Source organism: Glandiceps talaboti, chromosome 22, assembly GCF_964340395.1.
Source record: "Glandiceps talaboti chromosome 22, keGlaTala1.1, whole genome shotgun sequence".
Classification (NCBI taxonomy): Eukaryota; Metazoa; Hemichordata; class Enteropneusta; family Spengelidae; genus Glandiceps; species Glandiceps talaboti.
Genome location: NC_135570.1, coordinates 2,297,501 through 2,315,000, shown reverse-complemented (window position 1 = coordinate 2,315,000; position 17,500 = coordinate 2,297,501). Strand labels below are relative to the sequence as shown.

The window sequence follows — 17,500 nt, the reverse complement described above, 5'->3', positions numbered from 1 at the left end:
TGATGATAGTGGGGGAAAACCAACATATCACCTCAGACAACTAAAGTAGTCTAAGATATCACAGTGAATTATTAACTTGACAATATATCCATACCATTTTACGCGGTTTTCTTTTCTTTAACAATAATAACCATAATCTTGTAACTGGTGTACAGTACAAAACAGAATATATAGAGTAAAATACAGTGTCTTAGTTCCAGTATTTAAATGTAGCCTAAAGCTTCAAACCCGAGGTAAATTTAAGTTTGGTCAATCGATTGGGTCAGTAATGTTGGCTAGAGAATAACACAGTCCCGTGGCAGATGACACTGTTTTAACACGTACTAAGTTATAATGTCAGTAATGTTGGCTATAGTCATGCATTTTACAGGACTGGTGCTGATATCGAAGATTTTCCAGTGGGAGGACAAATGTTTAGTTGTTAGTGTGAAGGAGAAAATTACATTGTTGAATTGCAGCCACTCCTATTTCGACTCTATTTTGCACAAAGGTCATGGTATTCCGAAGTCGTTTGGATAAGAGGTAATTGAGCTTTTTGTAGAGTGGAATGGGGGATATGACATTATGGAATCTGTATGGAGGGAAAAGGGTGGAACTTGGGGACACGTAGGCGGCCACATTTGAACTTCAAATACACATGCAGTCTCAAAGGGGGGGGGGTTACAAACATACTTCAATGTCACCTCTGAGCCTGACTTTATTATGTAAGAATCATTGCTATGTTTTGGTGATGAATTCGTAATATCGGTTCGTTGGCATGTGCCTGGTTTCAATAGTAATGCGTAAAAACGAGTTGAAGTTGTACATATGAATTCTAGTCATGACGTATTGTTTCACCCAGATTGTTGTGTCTTTTCGTTGTAAAGTTGGATACTCAAAATTCTTTGAGTTGTTTTAAGGTCGCCTTACTTAATTCTATTTTGTCATAACACGACCAACCCTTCATTTCTCTGCTCTGGCGAATGCTTAAAAACTACGCCCTCTGCGACAGGATTAGAGAAAAATAGCACAACTGGAAAGTTTCTGATGGTTAAAACAATGTTTTCCACTTGTCAATCCATCTTTGTTGTTACCGAAGTAATATATGCATGCCATTTTACTGTGCTATGTGAGTTTCTTATAAGTGGCAGTGTATAATCAGTATGTAATGTAATTGGAAGGCGTTGAATATCACATGTGTACACACAAGATACGTGCTGTCAAAGTGGAAGCATGAATGGAAAGCACTTTCATTTCGGTTGTACAGAAACACTTTCACAATCATCTATCTTTCGGGGGTGGGTTGATGCCAGCAGTTTGTACATATAGTCTATATACATACTGGGGTGGGGGTGGGTGGGGTGGGGTGAATGATGCCAGCAGTTTGTACAAAGAGTCTATATACATACTGGGGGGGGGGGGGGGTTGAATGACGCCAGAAGTTTCTACATAGTCTATAAATATGTGGTGGGGGTGAGGGAGGGTGCATGATGCCAGTAGTTTGTACATACAGTCTATATACATACTGGGGTGAGGGTGGGGGTGGGGTGGGGTTGAATGATGCCAGCAGTTTGTACATATAGTCTATATACATACTGGGGTGAGGGTGGGGGTGGGTGGGATGGGGTTGGATGATGCCAGCAGTTTGTACATATAGTCTATATGCATACTAGGGTGAGGGTAGGTGAGGGTTGAATGATGCCAGCAGTTTGTACATATAGCCTAGATACATACTAGGGTGAAGGTGGGGGTGGGTGGGATGAATGATGCCAGCAGTTTGTAACAGAGTCTATAAATATGTAGTTGGGTGGGGTGGTGGATTATGCCAGCAGTTTGTACATATAGTCTTTATACATACCGGGGTGAGGGTGAACAGTTTGTATGTGGCACCTATACAGATACCAGGGGGTGGGGTGGTGGATGATGCCAGCAGTTTTTACACAGAGTCTATATATGTAGTGGGTGTGAGGGTGGATGATGTCAACACTTTGTACATATAGCCTATATACATACATGAGGTGGGGAGGGTGAACAAATTGTATATACTGCAGGTGGAGGATGGTGGATGATGTCAGCAATTTGTACATACAGACTACATACATACTGGGGGTGGGCAAGGGTGGATGATGCCAACAGTGTGTACATAGATAGAGCCTATATACATACTGGGGGTGGGGGAGGGTGAATGATGAGGGTGAACAATTTGTACATAGAACTAATTAGGGATGTGAGCATAGAATGAATAGATACACACACATGTACACTTACATAAACAACTACTGAAATAAACACACGCAAAGATTGAAATATAAACCTGTTCTATATTTATTTCTACTGAATGAAATACATGGATATTTTGTTCAAATTTCACTGAAATTACAACCCACTAAAAACTTGTTCACCTCTATTGTTCTTTCAGGGTTACACTGTTGCCTCATGGGGATTAAGACATGAATATGGATTAGATGAACATTGATTCATGATTCCTAAGTACTTACTTCCTTCAAATAAAGCCATGAATATGCATTGTTGATGTAATAAATATTCATCTCTGCTAATACCAATGTGATACGAAATCATGAAAATATTCCAGAACTCATAGTTCATGAAAATATCTTTATTTCCTGGAGTTGTGCTCCCCTGTAAGTATTGTATACATCATTTACTCTGTAGCAATCTACAGGTCTACAATGCAATAAAGTTTTGTGAATAATATGTAATGTAGAGATGACAGTCTGTGTAGTCTGTTGGCCACAAGGGGCGCTATTCAGAAACCAATATAGTGCTCGCAAGAAATGCTCAATACTGGCGCAGACATTAACATACTTATAAAACTATTTTTTCCCGGTTAAAAAGTCAATGACATTCTTAGTTAGTTTAAAAAGTTAATATATTTCCAGTCATGTAATATTGTAGGAACCAATAAAACTATTTGACATACTTTGTTGTAAAATTCTTCTTGTCATATCACATCAATCAATGATAACAATGTAACAATGAATATTCATAGACTCTGGGTTCATTACTCACCAGTAGTAATGACAAATTCTACTCACAGAGTCAAAATATTTCCACATACTACAATAGCCCATTGTAGTACACCCCTGACAATAGCCCATTGTAGTACACCCCTGACAATAGCCCATTGTAGTACACCCCTGACAATAGCCCATTGTAGTACACCCCTGACAATGCTGACAAGACTTCTGTTACAATTTGGGATTCGCTTCCAAGATTTTTTGTGACTCTTGATTTTTTTTATCACGATGTAATGTTGATCCTAAAATTCTCATTTGGAAAAATCACCTATTTTTTCTACTGACACAAGGGTTCAGAAACCAAACAATGCTGACACACTGCATAGCATGTATTGTCATAAAGAAGATAACAGTGCAGTGTTTTATTTAAGGGCGGTAAGTAGGTAAAATCTACCGGGGTTCCCCACCTAAACTATGATACATTGCATGGGAAGCACTACCAGTTTTACCTCTTTCCCCCTTTCTGTTACCGGGGTTCCCAAACCTTAGCAAAAACACTGCAGTGTATGACAATGCAAATTCCATAATTTTGGGCACCCTTACACGATCCTTCTTCAGAAACTGGCCAAAAAGTAGATAAGTAACATGAAGGTGTATTACATGGTACTTCATGACCCTGTGTGAATTCGACATATCTATGTAAATTGAACTTTCCATCTACTGGGCATAAATAACAATGTGTAAATACTGGTTATTCAAGTTTATAATCAAAGCTTTAGTTCATGGTTGTCATAGCAATCTAGATACTGTCAGCTGTTTTAATCATGCCTATATTTGGCTGTATCTAGGATGCTGATGAAGAAACATTGTCCAATAGCTATTATATTATTTGCATTTCTCACAAACTAGGGCTGATGTTTCTTCCACGACACTGTGAAATATCAATAATTCTTGACGGTGCGGTGCGTCTTGGATGGTGCCGTAAAAGAGGCTGTGGTTTATGAAAATAATCATTCACTTGCTGCAAAAATAGTTTAAAATTGTCACATGCCAGTACATTTCTAGTAATACATTTGATGCACATTGTCTCTAAATTACATGTATCTTATATTAATATAATATATGAAAATTATGTCACATATGCAAACTTACAATATAATTCAAATAAAATAGATTTTGGAGTCTGAGATCACATCTTATTTATCAGAAATATCTTTCTCCTCAATAACTAATGCCACATCCTTAGTTAGGCCAAGATCTTCAAGTGTCTTCTCCACATCATCAGTAAGACATTGTCGTGGGTATGTAGTACAGATGCTGTAAATTCTTGGATGGAAGCCAAGTTTTGTCATAAAGTCTATCAACACCTGTAGAGTATTTGGAAAAAAAATTGAATTATACTAAAAATTTAAATAATTTAATTTTGAATAAAATGATATTATTAATAAAAGAATATTAAAATTGATTGTTATTTTATTTGAAGGTAAACACATTCAAGAATCATGAATACTTTGTTCTTTTATTGATTATGCATGTATATGTTGACACCCATGACACAATGCGTGTCCATGGCAACGACTTCTACTGAACAATGAATGGGCAATAAGTTTCAGCTCAGTTTTTCTAAGCAATTGCACATAATGGTGGCCCTACTAACTCTATGTTTCTCACCATAACACCTTAACAATGACAGGGTTGGTTGACCAGTTAAAATGTTTTTAAAAAATGGATAAAAAAAGTAAGTGTACATGTACATATTGGTGAAACTTTCAATTCATAATTGTACATGAACATCTTAGAAATGAAAAGTAAAGTCAGTAGGAAACTTTGAACCATATATTTCATTAAAGTCCCCAAATTTCAGCAACACACTATTTTTCACTTGGATATGTAACTATTTATGATACTGATATGATAATATAGTTGTTTCATTAACATCTCACCCCTGAAACATCATCTCCAATAGTTGATTTTCTGGTTCCAAGATGAACTGCGCAAGAGGACGTCGCTTATGTTATTAGATTTAGTCTTGTTTTGTCTTTATTACATTTGAAATAACATTTTCATCAGGAAATGATGGTAAGACATGTTGACCTCTTTAATTATGGGAGATTTTATAGAACAAAGACTGAACACCATCGATGACAGAGTGGGATTTTACGGTTAAACCCAGGGTACCGTCATGTGACAACCATCCCCCTGAGCAGAGTGTGCAAACCCCTCCGCGTGTACAGAAAACATGGCATTGTATGGAGAGATGTGCAATGCATCTTGGAACCGGCAACAGGTCTTCAGCCAGCCAGTTTAGGCTTTATTGGCATGTCAACAAAAATTGACAAAATATGAGTTGATACAAGTAGAACTAGTAATATGAATAACATGATTACTGGCATTTACATGTCTGACTGGAACAATTTATGATAGATAGTGAATATTATAGGATTATTGTTAAAAGTCCCTTGATGATATCTTTCAATATTTGATCTATCTATCTATCTGTCTGTCTGTCTGTCTGTCTGTCTGTCTGTCTGTCTGCCTGCCTGCCTGCCTGTCTGCCTGCCTGCCTGCCTGCCTGCCTGTCTGTCTGTCTGTCTGTCTGTCTGTCTGTCTGTCTGTCTGTCTGTCTGTCTGTCTATAATAAATGAACTTGATCTTTTTCTGGCATGCATTTAATGGTTTTGTACACTGCCTTGAGGAAATCTGTTTTAAAGATTAATTGGTTTTGTGCGATGCCTTCATAAATCTGTTTTAAAGATGTTTATTAATAGGTTTTGTACACGGCTTGTTCTTTTTATGACATGTATTTCATGGGTTATGTATTGATATACAACAAGACATTAATTTTTATGACTTGAACCATGGTAAGATAGCATCAAGGGAGTTGTATTGATGATCCTATCATATTTACTATCTATCATAAATTCATGTAAATTGTCATTACTATACTTCACCAGTGATTAATGATTGTTGTGTAGAATTCCTGACTATCGAGACTCTCTCACCAGCCCTCGGGAGCACTGCTATTAGCTGTTTTGTATGTACCCATATCTACTGCATCATTGTACTTGAATATCCTTGTACTGTGGGCCCTCATTGACTGCATAGGGCTAATCATTTGTTGACGTGTTACTGCGACACTTTTATTGTGATGCCTCAAGCATTGCAGTAACACGTCAACAAATGATTAGCCCTATGTAGTCAATGAGGGTCCACAGTAGAATTATGCAGTAGATATTGGTACATACAAAACAGCTCTTTTAGTGATGTGATACTCTGAAGGCTGTGAGCAACTCTACAGACTATGTTTGTATAAAAACTATATTCTGCTCAGTTTTCCAAACCCCACCCTTGCAAATGTGTCGTGTTTGTATAAAAACTACATTCTGCTCAGTTTTCCAAACCCCACCCTTGCAAATGTGTCGTGTTTGTATAAAAACTACATTCTGCTCAGTTTTCCAAACCCCACCCTTGCAAATGTGTCGTGTTTGTATAAAAACTACATTCTGCACAGTTTCCAACATGAAAACCCATCCCTGTGAATGTGTCGTGTTTGTATAAAAACTACATTCTGCACAGTTTTCCACATGAAAACCCATCCCTGCAAATGTGTCATGTTTGTATAAAAACTACATTCTTACATTCTACAGTTTCCCACATGAAAACCCACCCCTTGCAAATGTGTCGTGTTTGTATAAAAACTACATTCTGCACAGTTTTCCAAACCCCACCCTTGCAAATGTGTCGTGTTTGTATAAAAACTACATTCTGCTCAGTTTTCCAAACCCCACCCTTGCAAATGTGTCGTGTTTGTATAAAAACTACATTCTGCTCAGTTTTCCAAACCCCACCCTTGCAAATGTGTCGTGTTTGTATAAAAACTACATTCTGCACAGTTTCCAACATGAAAACCCATCCCTGTGAATGTGTCGTGTTTGTATAAAAACTACATTCTGCACAGTTTTCCACATGAAAACCCATCCCTGCAAATGTGTCATGTTTGTATAAAAACTACATTCTTACATTCTACAGTTTCCCACATGAAAACCCACCCCTTGCAAATGTGTCGTGTTTGTATAAAAACTACATTCTGCACAGTTTTCCACATGAAAACCCATCCCTGCAAATGTGTCATGTTTGTATAAAAACTACATTCTTACATTCTACAGTTTCCCACATGAAAACCCACCCCTTGCAAATGTGTCGTGTTTGTATAAAAACTACATTCTGCTCAGTTTCCCACATGAAAACCACTATCTGAAGGACTTACACAGACTAGACAGTGCAATACATACAACTCATCTTCAAATGAGCTGTTATATGTTTGTTATCCCTTTCACATGGCATCGCCAAAATCTATTCTAAAACAAAGTTTAAGTATACCTAACTACTTTAACTATCTTGTTTTTTGTATTCTATGTCATGGCTAATATATGTTAAAGCTATAATTATTATGGATACATTGTACAATTTTTATCATCAATAAACTTACCTGAATATTGTAATTCATTAGAAATCTCTTTGTTATGGCTAATTTATGTTAAAGCTATAATTATTATGGATACATTTGTACAATTTTTATCATCAATAAACTTACCTGAATATTGTAATTCATTAGAAATCTCCTTCGATGAGTCCTGCCCAAGGGAGTCTTCAGTGCAATAGTTATGCTCTGAAAAAGACACATAAAATCTTTATTGAGTATATAGATCATAAAATACCCATATTCTGTATTTATTGTATATACAGTATATAATTATTCTAAGGCCAAAAAAAGAGAAAAAGAATTGTTTCTGGTCAGGACAGGTTGTCTAAAATGGTGTGACGATGCAATATTTTTTTTTAATTCTCAAAAAACCTGTCACTCAAGCTACTATTTATGGCAGTTACTGTTCTTTTTATTTAGTTCTTTTGAGGAAGTGTGTATGTTGGCCAGATATCATTTGCTTGTTCATGATTGGCTCTTAAAGATAGGGTTAAGACCATTTTACCATAGTGCAGTGTGCCCTCTAATGATAGCCAAATTTTAGGTAAATAAAACAATCACGGCAAGTTTGTTACAACAGATTTTAATCAGATAGACTTTGTCCCAGCTATTATAACAAACACATACATTACCATGTAAGATAACTGTTCATTTAAATTTACTTTCACTATATTTATTGGTTTTTTATTTTTGCTAAATTATAATCCCATCGAAATAATGTATAATAAGTCTATAGTTGTCATGCATACATTTATATCAGTAAAATTAGATCCAGGCAAAATAGATAATTTGTGCTTCTCAGTGAAACTTGAAAATATAGTATTCAACACTTTGTATACATTTTTACCTGAATAAATTTAATAAGGCTAACAGCCACAAATAAATGTATACTTACATTCTCTGAACCTTCTACAGGTTCCTCTGGTAATGTAATAACCTGTCAAAGAATCAACATACTTAGTATATGGTGTTTCACAGTGTCTTTCCAAGTATAAACACAGAGTAGAGGTGTACATGAATTAAAAGTCCAAAATATATACCCATTTGTCACCCATATGGCTACTAGGTCCACACTGGACATTCTACTGTTTAGATATTGTACAGCATATGTGAGGTTGTCATACATATAATTCTTCCTTTACAATTATAGGTTTAGGTTTTTTTTTTTTTTTTTTTTTTTTTACCAAAATGATATTATTAGACCAATTTGCCATGTCATCAATGGGATCAGCATGTCATACACAATTCCTCATCTGCATATCCTAACTTCAAACTAATCTGTTCAATATTTTTGATCTTACATTTTTTCCAAATATCACATTTTATGCCCAAAATGCACACATGTGTGATATAATCATTTTGATTTCAGCAATTCAAATACTAACCTTTTTTATTTTTGGTTTTTGTATTTCTGGTCTTTGTACTGGTGCAGTGACTGATTCAGGTAAAACTCTTGCAGCTGCAGCTTCTCTGCTTGTTCTTGCTGTCCTTTCTCTTACAGTTGATTCCTCTTCACTTTTATTTGTCTGAATTTTTGAGAAATAATATTAAAAAATAATAGACATTAGTTAATATTGTAGCTGTCTGGTCATGAGAAACAGTAGTCCAGTGTAAGAACAATGGAGGTGAAATTCAATTTGGCATTTTTGGTAATCGTCTTTTTTTACTGTATAGGGATACAAAGTGCATTATGCAAATTACTAATTAATATGGCAAAGCTGTAGCACTGCATGTACATGTACCACCCTTACGGATGGTTTGGGCCATTCATAATTAATACGACAAAGCTGAAGCACTGCATGTACGTGTACCACCCTTACGGATGGTTGGGCCATTCATAATTAATACGACAAAGCTGAAGCACTGCATGTACGTGTACCACCCTTATGGATGGTTTGGGCCATTCAGGAATGGTGTCAAGGTCAACTTAATGCTTGGCAGTCATGATAACAAACTACCATATCATTTAGTAAACTCAGTAAAATGCTTGTCAAGCAATCACTATATGGGATTCTTGTACAGTTGTACTGTAAGTGACTATTTGTGATACTTGTACTTCATAATATATGTAACAAGAACACATCCCCTTACACCAAGAGCATTGCCTTTCCCTTTCCATGCTGGTCCTGCAAATCTGTAGAACTGATCTTCTCTGTCTTTTTCTTTTGCATCTCTTCTTGGTTTCAGGATTTTTTCATCATATTGTGTAGCCTATCAATACAAATGTAATAGAAACAATAATGTTACTGTTAAATTACAATTTGAACAAATTCATATCGATAAATATTTGTATATGTAGGTAAATGCACTGAGGCATGTGCAAGTTGTTGTTTTTTCTATTCTGCCAGACTCTCACTGCTGGTGGCTTGATCTACTATGAGAACACCAAGACGAGAGTCTTGGTTACCCAGACTCTCACTGCTGGTGGCTTGATCTACTATGAGACCACCAAGACGAGAGTCTTGGTTACCCAGACTCTCACTGCTGGTGGCTTGATCTACTATGAGACCACAAAGATGAGAGTCTTGGTTACCCAGACTCTTACTGCTGGTGGCTTGATCTACTATGAGACCACCAAGACGAGAGTCTTGGTTACCCAGACTCTCACTGCTCGTGGCTTGATCTACTATGAGACCACCAAGATGAGAGTCTTGGTTACCCAGACTCTCACTGCTGGTGGCTTGATCTACTATGAGACCACCAAGATGAGAGTCTTAGAAAGGTAATCCAAAGTCGCCTGCATGAATCTCTTTCCAAGAGCAGTGCATGCTGGGAATAATTCAGACCCACCATTGCAGGTTGAAGGATCCAGGTACCTTCACAACAGGTTATCATGTCTCAAGTGAGCAGGCCTCATAAGTCCATTTTTCATGACTTGGAAGATATGTGCTGTGTGACTTACAGTGTGGGCAACTTTGGATTACATTTCTCAAGAATCTGGTTTGGTGGTCTCATGTAGTAGAACATCCAGTAGTCTTGCTGCTAGACCCCTCAGGCTATTCTGCTCATTGTAAAGGCGACCAAAGGTCCCTCATGAAGGCAATCAGCCTCAATTGCATGCCACGTTTCAGAAACAGAGTGTTGAGAAGCCCGAGGTCTAGCAGCTAGACTACAGAAATATCAGATGGTACATTAACCTTTCTGTGGTGGTCTTCTTGTAACTTCTTCCTTGCTGCTTCCCTCTGCCTATCAAACTGTGTTTCATCGTACCCTGCAAGTGAACAGGAAATAACTTAAAAGGGCAAACTTTGCCATTTGGAAAATGAAACAGGGATGAAGAATACTCAAACAGAATGGAAATGCTGGTTATCAGGATTTACACAAAAATTTTATGTATACATATACATTATATATGCCTCAAAATTTAAAGTTATTAAAGTAATGAAAAATTTATAGTTCATACAGTAACGATTACATCAGATAACTAAAATGAAAAGACAACATAGTTGATCAACATTGAAGAATTCATACTTTGGAATGAGTCTCATTCCAAGCTGGCCATTCTTTTAGATTTCAAGTTAGTTTCTCTGACCATTTGATCATCATGACTCCATAAATATAACAAAGAGATGATTCTCAATCACTTGAGGAGCAGTAGGAGTCAATAACTTAATGATTAATCTTCTTAACATGATTCTCTTCTTGTACAGAACTGTTTTTTCTGTAACCACAGGAGCTTGGTATTGGCCATATTTGTTTACAAATTTTTGTTTTTTGTTTAATGTTACTTTTCAACAATATCTTTTCCCTAGAAGGTGCCATGTTTGTTGTTGTTTGTTTGTTGACTTTATTTAAACTCGATAAATTGTTGAGCCAAAGACTCTTTTAACAGTACCACAATGTCGAGTAAGGGAAATTTACAATATTTACATTAACATGTAATAAAGTAATGACTTGAAAAGCTGGCATTGCATTTTTTCTCTAAATCAAATTTTAACTTCTTCTTGTGTTGTTGTCTAAGAAACCAGCTTTACTAATACTATCACTACCTTATTAAATATTTATGAGTTAGTTCTACAGAGCGCCCTCAACCGACAATCCTTCCTCATCCCCACTCCATGAAAAACACTACTATTTTCAATGACATATTAATTCATTTACCTGGATCCTGCACTTGTTCAGAAGCAGAAGTGTTTCTCTTTGTAACTTTGAATCCTTGGAACCATTTTTCAAAATACTTGCTGAAGATATGAATTAAGAAAGTTGTCACTCCCAAACACAAGAGACCTGCTGCAGCTATATGTAATAAACCACTTCCATCTGTAAGAAACAGATCATGACAGAAATGATGGCTAGGAATTACAAAATTATATGTATGTACAAATCATATTATGAGGGCAGTCACGTGTGAGTTAACTTATTCTATCAAGGATAGTCATAATGCAAAATAATGATGTTATTTGGTGAATATTCAAAAAATACCGTCACAGATACACATTTAGAATATTTATAAATACCTAATAACGTCATTATTTTGTATTATGAACCTACTTGAATAGAATACTAGTATTAGGTTACAAGTGGCTGTCAATTAAGTACAAACTTAGTTTACCGTACGTCAACATTTGAAGTTTCTCTTTCTGCATGGTCGCGTATCAGTGAACGTAATCAGTGCTAGCGGTTATGCTTCTAATGCATTGCTACATCTTGAAAGTCAAGAGAACATTCACAAGTGTATGTTTGAAGTATGCTTTAGAGTGGATTCTACTCTAGTCTGCGAGTCGAGACACATACGTGAATGAGGCCGTTACGTCGTATCCTAGTGCCTTCCGAAGACCACCGATGATGACGTCATCTCCGGTATGGGTCAATCCGGCTAATGAGCTAACTGTATGGCAAGTAACAGCTGCAGCGTCGTCGTATAACGAGCTCTTGAAATACAGTGTTTATGAAGACGACTTAGTAAGTAATATCCTTTGCCAAACGATAATGCTAAGTTTCATTATATTGACGCTGTGAAAATATTTTTGCAATAATTTGAGACTATTCACAACTCGACGTTGAGTTTGGATAGCCTCCTTGTGCTCCGTACCGTCGTACGAGCACAAGACTAATTTGAAAGTCTCTGTGACTGAAATTTTGTTAAATATTGTTAACACCAGTTATCATTTTGTAGTTGAACAAAAATAATATATTGTATTTAATTGTATTTATTAAAAGTTATAGTTTTCAAAAAATCATCTCGTGCACGTAGTTACCGTGCAGCTGTGTCCTCAGACTGCCAGGTGGTCTGAGCCGTGTTCGAACGAACATTTTCAAATTTCGAAAATAAAAGAGGGCGTAAAACTTTTTTGGCAGAGGAAAAACAAAACATTTTAGATCAAGTTTGTTCACTAGTTAATTCTCAATCATTTGATAGTATTTTCACAAAAAATAGCCAATTTTTGAGAATTTTAGAGCTGTCTTCAATTTTTTGGCAATTGCGTTCAAGTCGATTTCCAGAGCCCAGCACATTACACTGACACTACCGTGTTCGAATGAAAATTTTCGAATATCGAAAATAAAAGAGGGCGTAAAACTTTTTTGGCTGAGCACAAACAAAATATTTTAGATTAAACTTGTTCACTAATTAATTCTCAATCATTTGATAGTATTTTCACAAAAAATAACCAATTTTTGAGAATTTTAGAGCTGTCTTCAATTTTTTGGCAATTGCGTTCAAGTCGATTTCCAGAGCCCAGCACACTGACACTACCGTGTTCGAATGAAAATTTTCGCATATCGAAAATAAAAGAGGGCGTAAAACTTTTTTGGCTGAGCACAAACAAAATATTTTAGATTAAACTTGTTCACTAGTTAATTGTCAATCATGTGATAGTATTTTCACAACAAATAACAAATTGTTGATAATTTTAGAGTTTATTTCAATTTTTTGGTAATTCCATTCAAGTCAATTTCCAGAGCATTGCCACTACACTGAAGTTTACACTGTCTTTTAAAAAATCAATTTAAACCAAAACAATATACAAAAATATTCTTACTGTATCAATTAATAAAAAATTGTGATTTTAATTGTCATTCATTAAAGTAATTTTTAGGATTTTTACTCGTTCGATCCTCAAAATAATTTTCCTATGGAAGTCTATAGTCGAAAAAAAATCGATATTTGGTTGCGTGATATGTATGAAATATTCTGCTACTTCTCACGTCACCGTTGTTACTTGAGACAAACGATTTTTAGCAGATCACCACAAATTATTCAAAATATAAATAAATAAATAAATTTCTCGCTGTTAGCGGTGAATTTTCACTAAATCATATCACATTTTAAATTTAATATAAAAATAACTGGTGTTAATACAAGAATTCAGTTACAGAAAAAATAAATCCCCATCAACCCTCAAATCTATAAATTTTATTAATATTTTAAATACACAAAATCAATAAATTATTCTAATCAATATAGTTAAGCTAGTTAAGATAGAATAGGAATTCTTTTAGGGACGATCGCACAATGTCACATAAGCTCAATAAGCCGCGGAATTTAGTTCGTTGGGGGGGGGGGGGTCTGGCATCAATGTAATTGCTGAACTTCATTTTCGCACTTCTAACCAAATTTCGAAAACTTTCATGACGCCTTCAATGATAAAAGCTTCTGTATTTACTACTGAGATGCTGATAAGTTGATAAATGTTTATTTCTAATGTGAGATGTAGTGCAGAGTTTCCGGTAATATTTTGATGTGTTTTGCCATCATCTGAGTAAACAAGTTCATAAGGTTGGAACTTCATGCACCATTAATCGTAGTGGTGTGACCAATACAATTTTCATCATGGTGTACATCATTATAAACGTGTGATGTCGCACTTGTGAACGTTCGTTTGGGAGAGGGGGGGGGGGAGGGGAGGGGAAGGGGGTTTTGTCTATTGTGCGATCGTCCCTTATTGAATAAAGGGCACTGTGCTCATGTTTCTTCTTTTAATCAATGATACTAATAATTAAATAAACATTTAATTGCCCATTTACATAAATAATATGCTTAATTATAAAAAATGTCTGAAATCAACATCAACATATATATATATATATATATATATATATATATATATATATATATATATATATATATATATATATATATATATATATATATATATATATATATAGGAAGTCAGTGGTAAGATTTGTCCGTAGTACAGTGCTCGATACGTCTGCACGCAGAGCGGAGTATATGTTGAGGGTAGAAGAAAATCAAGTCGGGTTTTTCGTCTCTACAAGCCTGTTTCGTGACTCACGAAACAGGCTTGTAGAGACGAAAACCCCGACTTGATTTTCTTCTACCCTCAACATATATATACATATATATATATATATATATATATATATATATATATATATATATATATATATATATATATATATATATATATATATATAATGTGTGTTTATACCATGTACCAGGAATTACTTATGTTTCCTGGTATTGGTAAACACATTGCAAAAAGAAAATAATTCATCTAAGAAAACGATATACGATATGACCATGTATCAGGATGAATTATTACGCGCAATAATCACGCGTTTCGCGTTATGTATTCGCCCTACCAATTCGCCACTGACTGTCGAAAATGCGAAGGACAACAATTTCATAGTTGTTCACCAGTCGCGAAATTCTCGCCAACCTCCAGTCAATGATTGAATGACCTTGCCGTACGCGTAATTGACTGGCAGCCGCGTCGTCGTGTGTGTTCATGTACAGTGGTCGCAGTCGCCATTTCAGCGACGTAAGTACCAAGTTATGCATTTAACTATGGATCTGTAGCAAGATTTAACGTAACCTTGTATCGAGTACCAAGTACATGTAAACGTATCACCTTGGAGTAATTATATGTATAATTACTCCAAAGTATCACCGACTATCGTAAGTTAGAAATGGTTACACTGTTTCGAAAATCCAGCATACGGGCCATGTCATCATCGTCGTAGTAAACCACAGCCTCTTTTACGGCACCGTCCAAGACGCACCGGCATTCGACATTCGGCAAGAGGTTTCGCAGTGTCGCGGAAGAAATAACAGCTCTGGTTTGCGAGAATGGGCCATGTAAGCCTAGCGCGCCTACATACACATGGTACATCATAGTACATGCATGGAAGTGGGTGGTACTTCCATGGTACATGTATCATGTTGAAGTAACCATGGAAATGGGTGATATTTCCATGGGCTATGGAAGTACGTATACGGTTTTCACATTTGTATCGCCGATACATGCCTTTTGTTTATACGTATAACGTATTCTGAAAGAATATCAAGTTAATTTTGGTCAGCAAGTACAGGAACATTATTGCTATAGTGTACTAGCTATAGCTACACGATATGTATGGAATGGGCACGGGTCTAGCGTCGTCTTTCTGTTGTTCTTCGATCGCATGCACGGCCTGGAGACGCCGTGCACACACCTGTGTATTCTCAAAAATGTTCGTGAGACAATCATGCTATCATAAGTATTTAGTAGTTCACAAGTTGTATAGTAATCATGTGTACTTCTGTTGACAATCAAAGTTTCGAGACTAGACAGTTTGGTTTTGAAAGGCAATCTTGTACTGAGCTTTGGATACTCTTCTTGTCGGTAGATCTACGGTGTTATTAACCAGATCGAACTATAGTCTCAGATTTGCTCATCCCAGGTCAAGATTAACTGTGAAACTAACTGTATGTATTCCATTGGAAGAAGGGAGGGGCAATTATCAGAATCGAGTCCCGAATTACCCCGTCTGCAAGCAGGACTACCTCGGACTAGGTGCAATATTGATTTGGAGATCACGGAGAGATCATGATGTGATTTGATTTGAGCATGGACGTATCTCACTAATACATGATTTGAGGCATCAAATGCGATTTTTTTTCACATGTTATTGACTTACCTGACTGAAAAAAGACTAGTGATCCAACAACCACGGAGAATGCAATGAATACTACCCAGTCAAGTCCCAATTCTGTCATATTTCTGCTTGGCACGATCTGTTTTTACTGTACTTCCGCCATACACGTACATATAGTCGTTTGACATATGACCTTTGACACAATTATATGACGTATCGTTATGCTATTGGGCAGGTTGCATGTGATAGGGACACACATATTTAATTTTATGTTTCTCGTCGCAATACCTTCAAATGGTGGTCCACAGTATAGAGCTATATATCGACGGGTGTTGTTTTTACCGTACAAACAGGGTTACTTTAGCGTTTAAATCATTGGGCATGATATTTCTTTAAGACAACTTAACGCAAAATAAGAAATTACAGAGGTGCCGTTCACAATTGAGTTGTAGAAGCAAACATGATTGTATGGTTACATTCAACGAGTCGACGTGCATATGGGAGAGGCTCGATTCGACGTATATTACGTCCTCTGTACTTTAACATTTAACATTTATTTATTTTCTATAGTGCCCTTTCTATGATAAAATATTCAAAAGCGTGCGATAAACATAAATAAAAGCCGTGATAAAACTAATAAAATACTACAATCAAAATAACTTCATTACATGTAAAACCATTAATAGTTCATAATGCTATTTAAAAACGTGTGTTTTCAGCTCACGTTTAAAATGTTCCACATTATCAATATCCTTATGTTTCTCGGTTAGAGAGTTCCATAGTTTTGGCCCATAGATGGCGAAAGCTCTGTCTTTCAAATCGTGAACGCCCTGGGTACTATTACATTACGACTGTTGTTGGCTCTTATAAAGCAGTAATATTGGTGTTATGGACCATTTGAACCAAATCTATTATGTAACTTGGAGCTACACCTTGCAATGCCTTAAAAACAAGTAAAATTATCTTAAACTCTACCCTAGCTTCTAAAGGGAGCCAATTCTCTAAGTGATTGAGACACACCATCATATTTTAGTCAAACTTTTCACTACACGCATGGCGTCGTAATTTTGCAGACGTTGTAATCTGTCAAATAGATATAGTGGCATTCCATATAAAATAAATCCAAATGGTAACTAATAAGAGAATAAACTAAACATTCAGTGAAGAATTGAAGGTATTTACCACCGTTAGATGGATATAACCTAGAATTGCAAATTATTACTAGCGAACTCTATACAGA

General features: G+C 36.1%; 1 protein-coding gene across 2 annotated transcripts; it reads right to left on the bottom strand.

The window, feature by feature from the left end:
• Positions 1-2,300: 2,300 nt before the first annotated feature.
• On the bottom strand, positions 2,301-16,437 carry LOC144452199 (UBX domain-containing protein 8-like). 2 transcript variants are annotated; one of them, XM_078143248.1, is made up of 8 exons: positions 16,303-16,437; positions 11,542-11,700; positions 10,578-10,651; positions 9,532-9,651; positions 8,826-8,966; positions 8,336-8,377; positions 7,552-7,626; positions 2,301-4,324 (listed from the first exon to the last, which is right to left on the bottom strand). In XM_078143248.1, the coding sequence occupies exons 1-8, from the start codon at positions 16,379-16,381 to the stop codon at positions 4,154-4,156; spliced, it is 861 nt and encodes a 286-aa protein (XP_077999374.1). In that variant the 5' UTR covers positions 16,382-16,437; the 3' UTR covers positions 2,301-4,153. The 2 variants fall into 2 exon arrangements, with proteins under 2 accessions (XP_077999374.1, XP_077999375.1); XM_078143249.1 differs by lacking the exon at positions 8,336-8,377.
• Between the last annotated feature and the right edge of the window lie 1,063 nt (positions 16,438-17,500).

What these genes read in the sequence shown, in the direction of transcription:
- LOC144452199 (XM_078143248.1), bottom strand. Translation starts at nt 16,381, where the DNA reads ATGACAGAATTGGGACTTGACTGGGTAGTATTCATTGCATTCTCCGTG. An exon ending in AAGAAGACCACCACAGAAAG is followed by an intron (nt 9,652 to 10,577) that starts GTTAATGTACCA and finishes TTGTATTGATAG; the next exon opens with GCTACACAATATGATGAAAA. An exon ending in CTGTAGAAGGTTCAGAGAAT is followed by an intron (nt 7,627 to 8,335) that starts GTAAGTATACAT and finishes TGTCTTTTTCAG; the next exon opens with AGCATAACTATTGCACTGAA.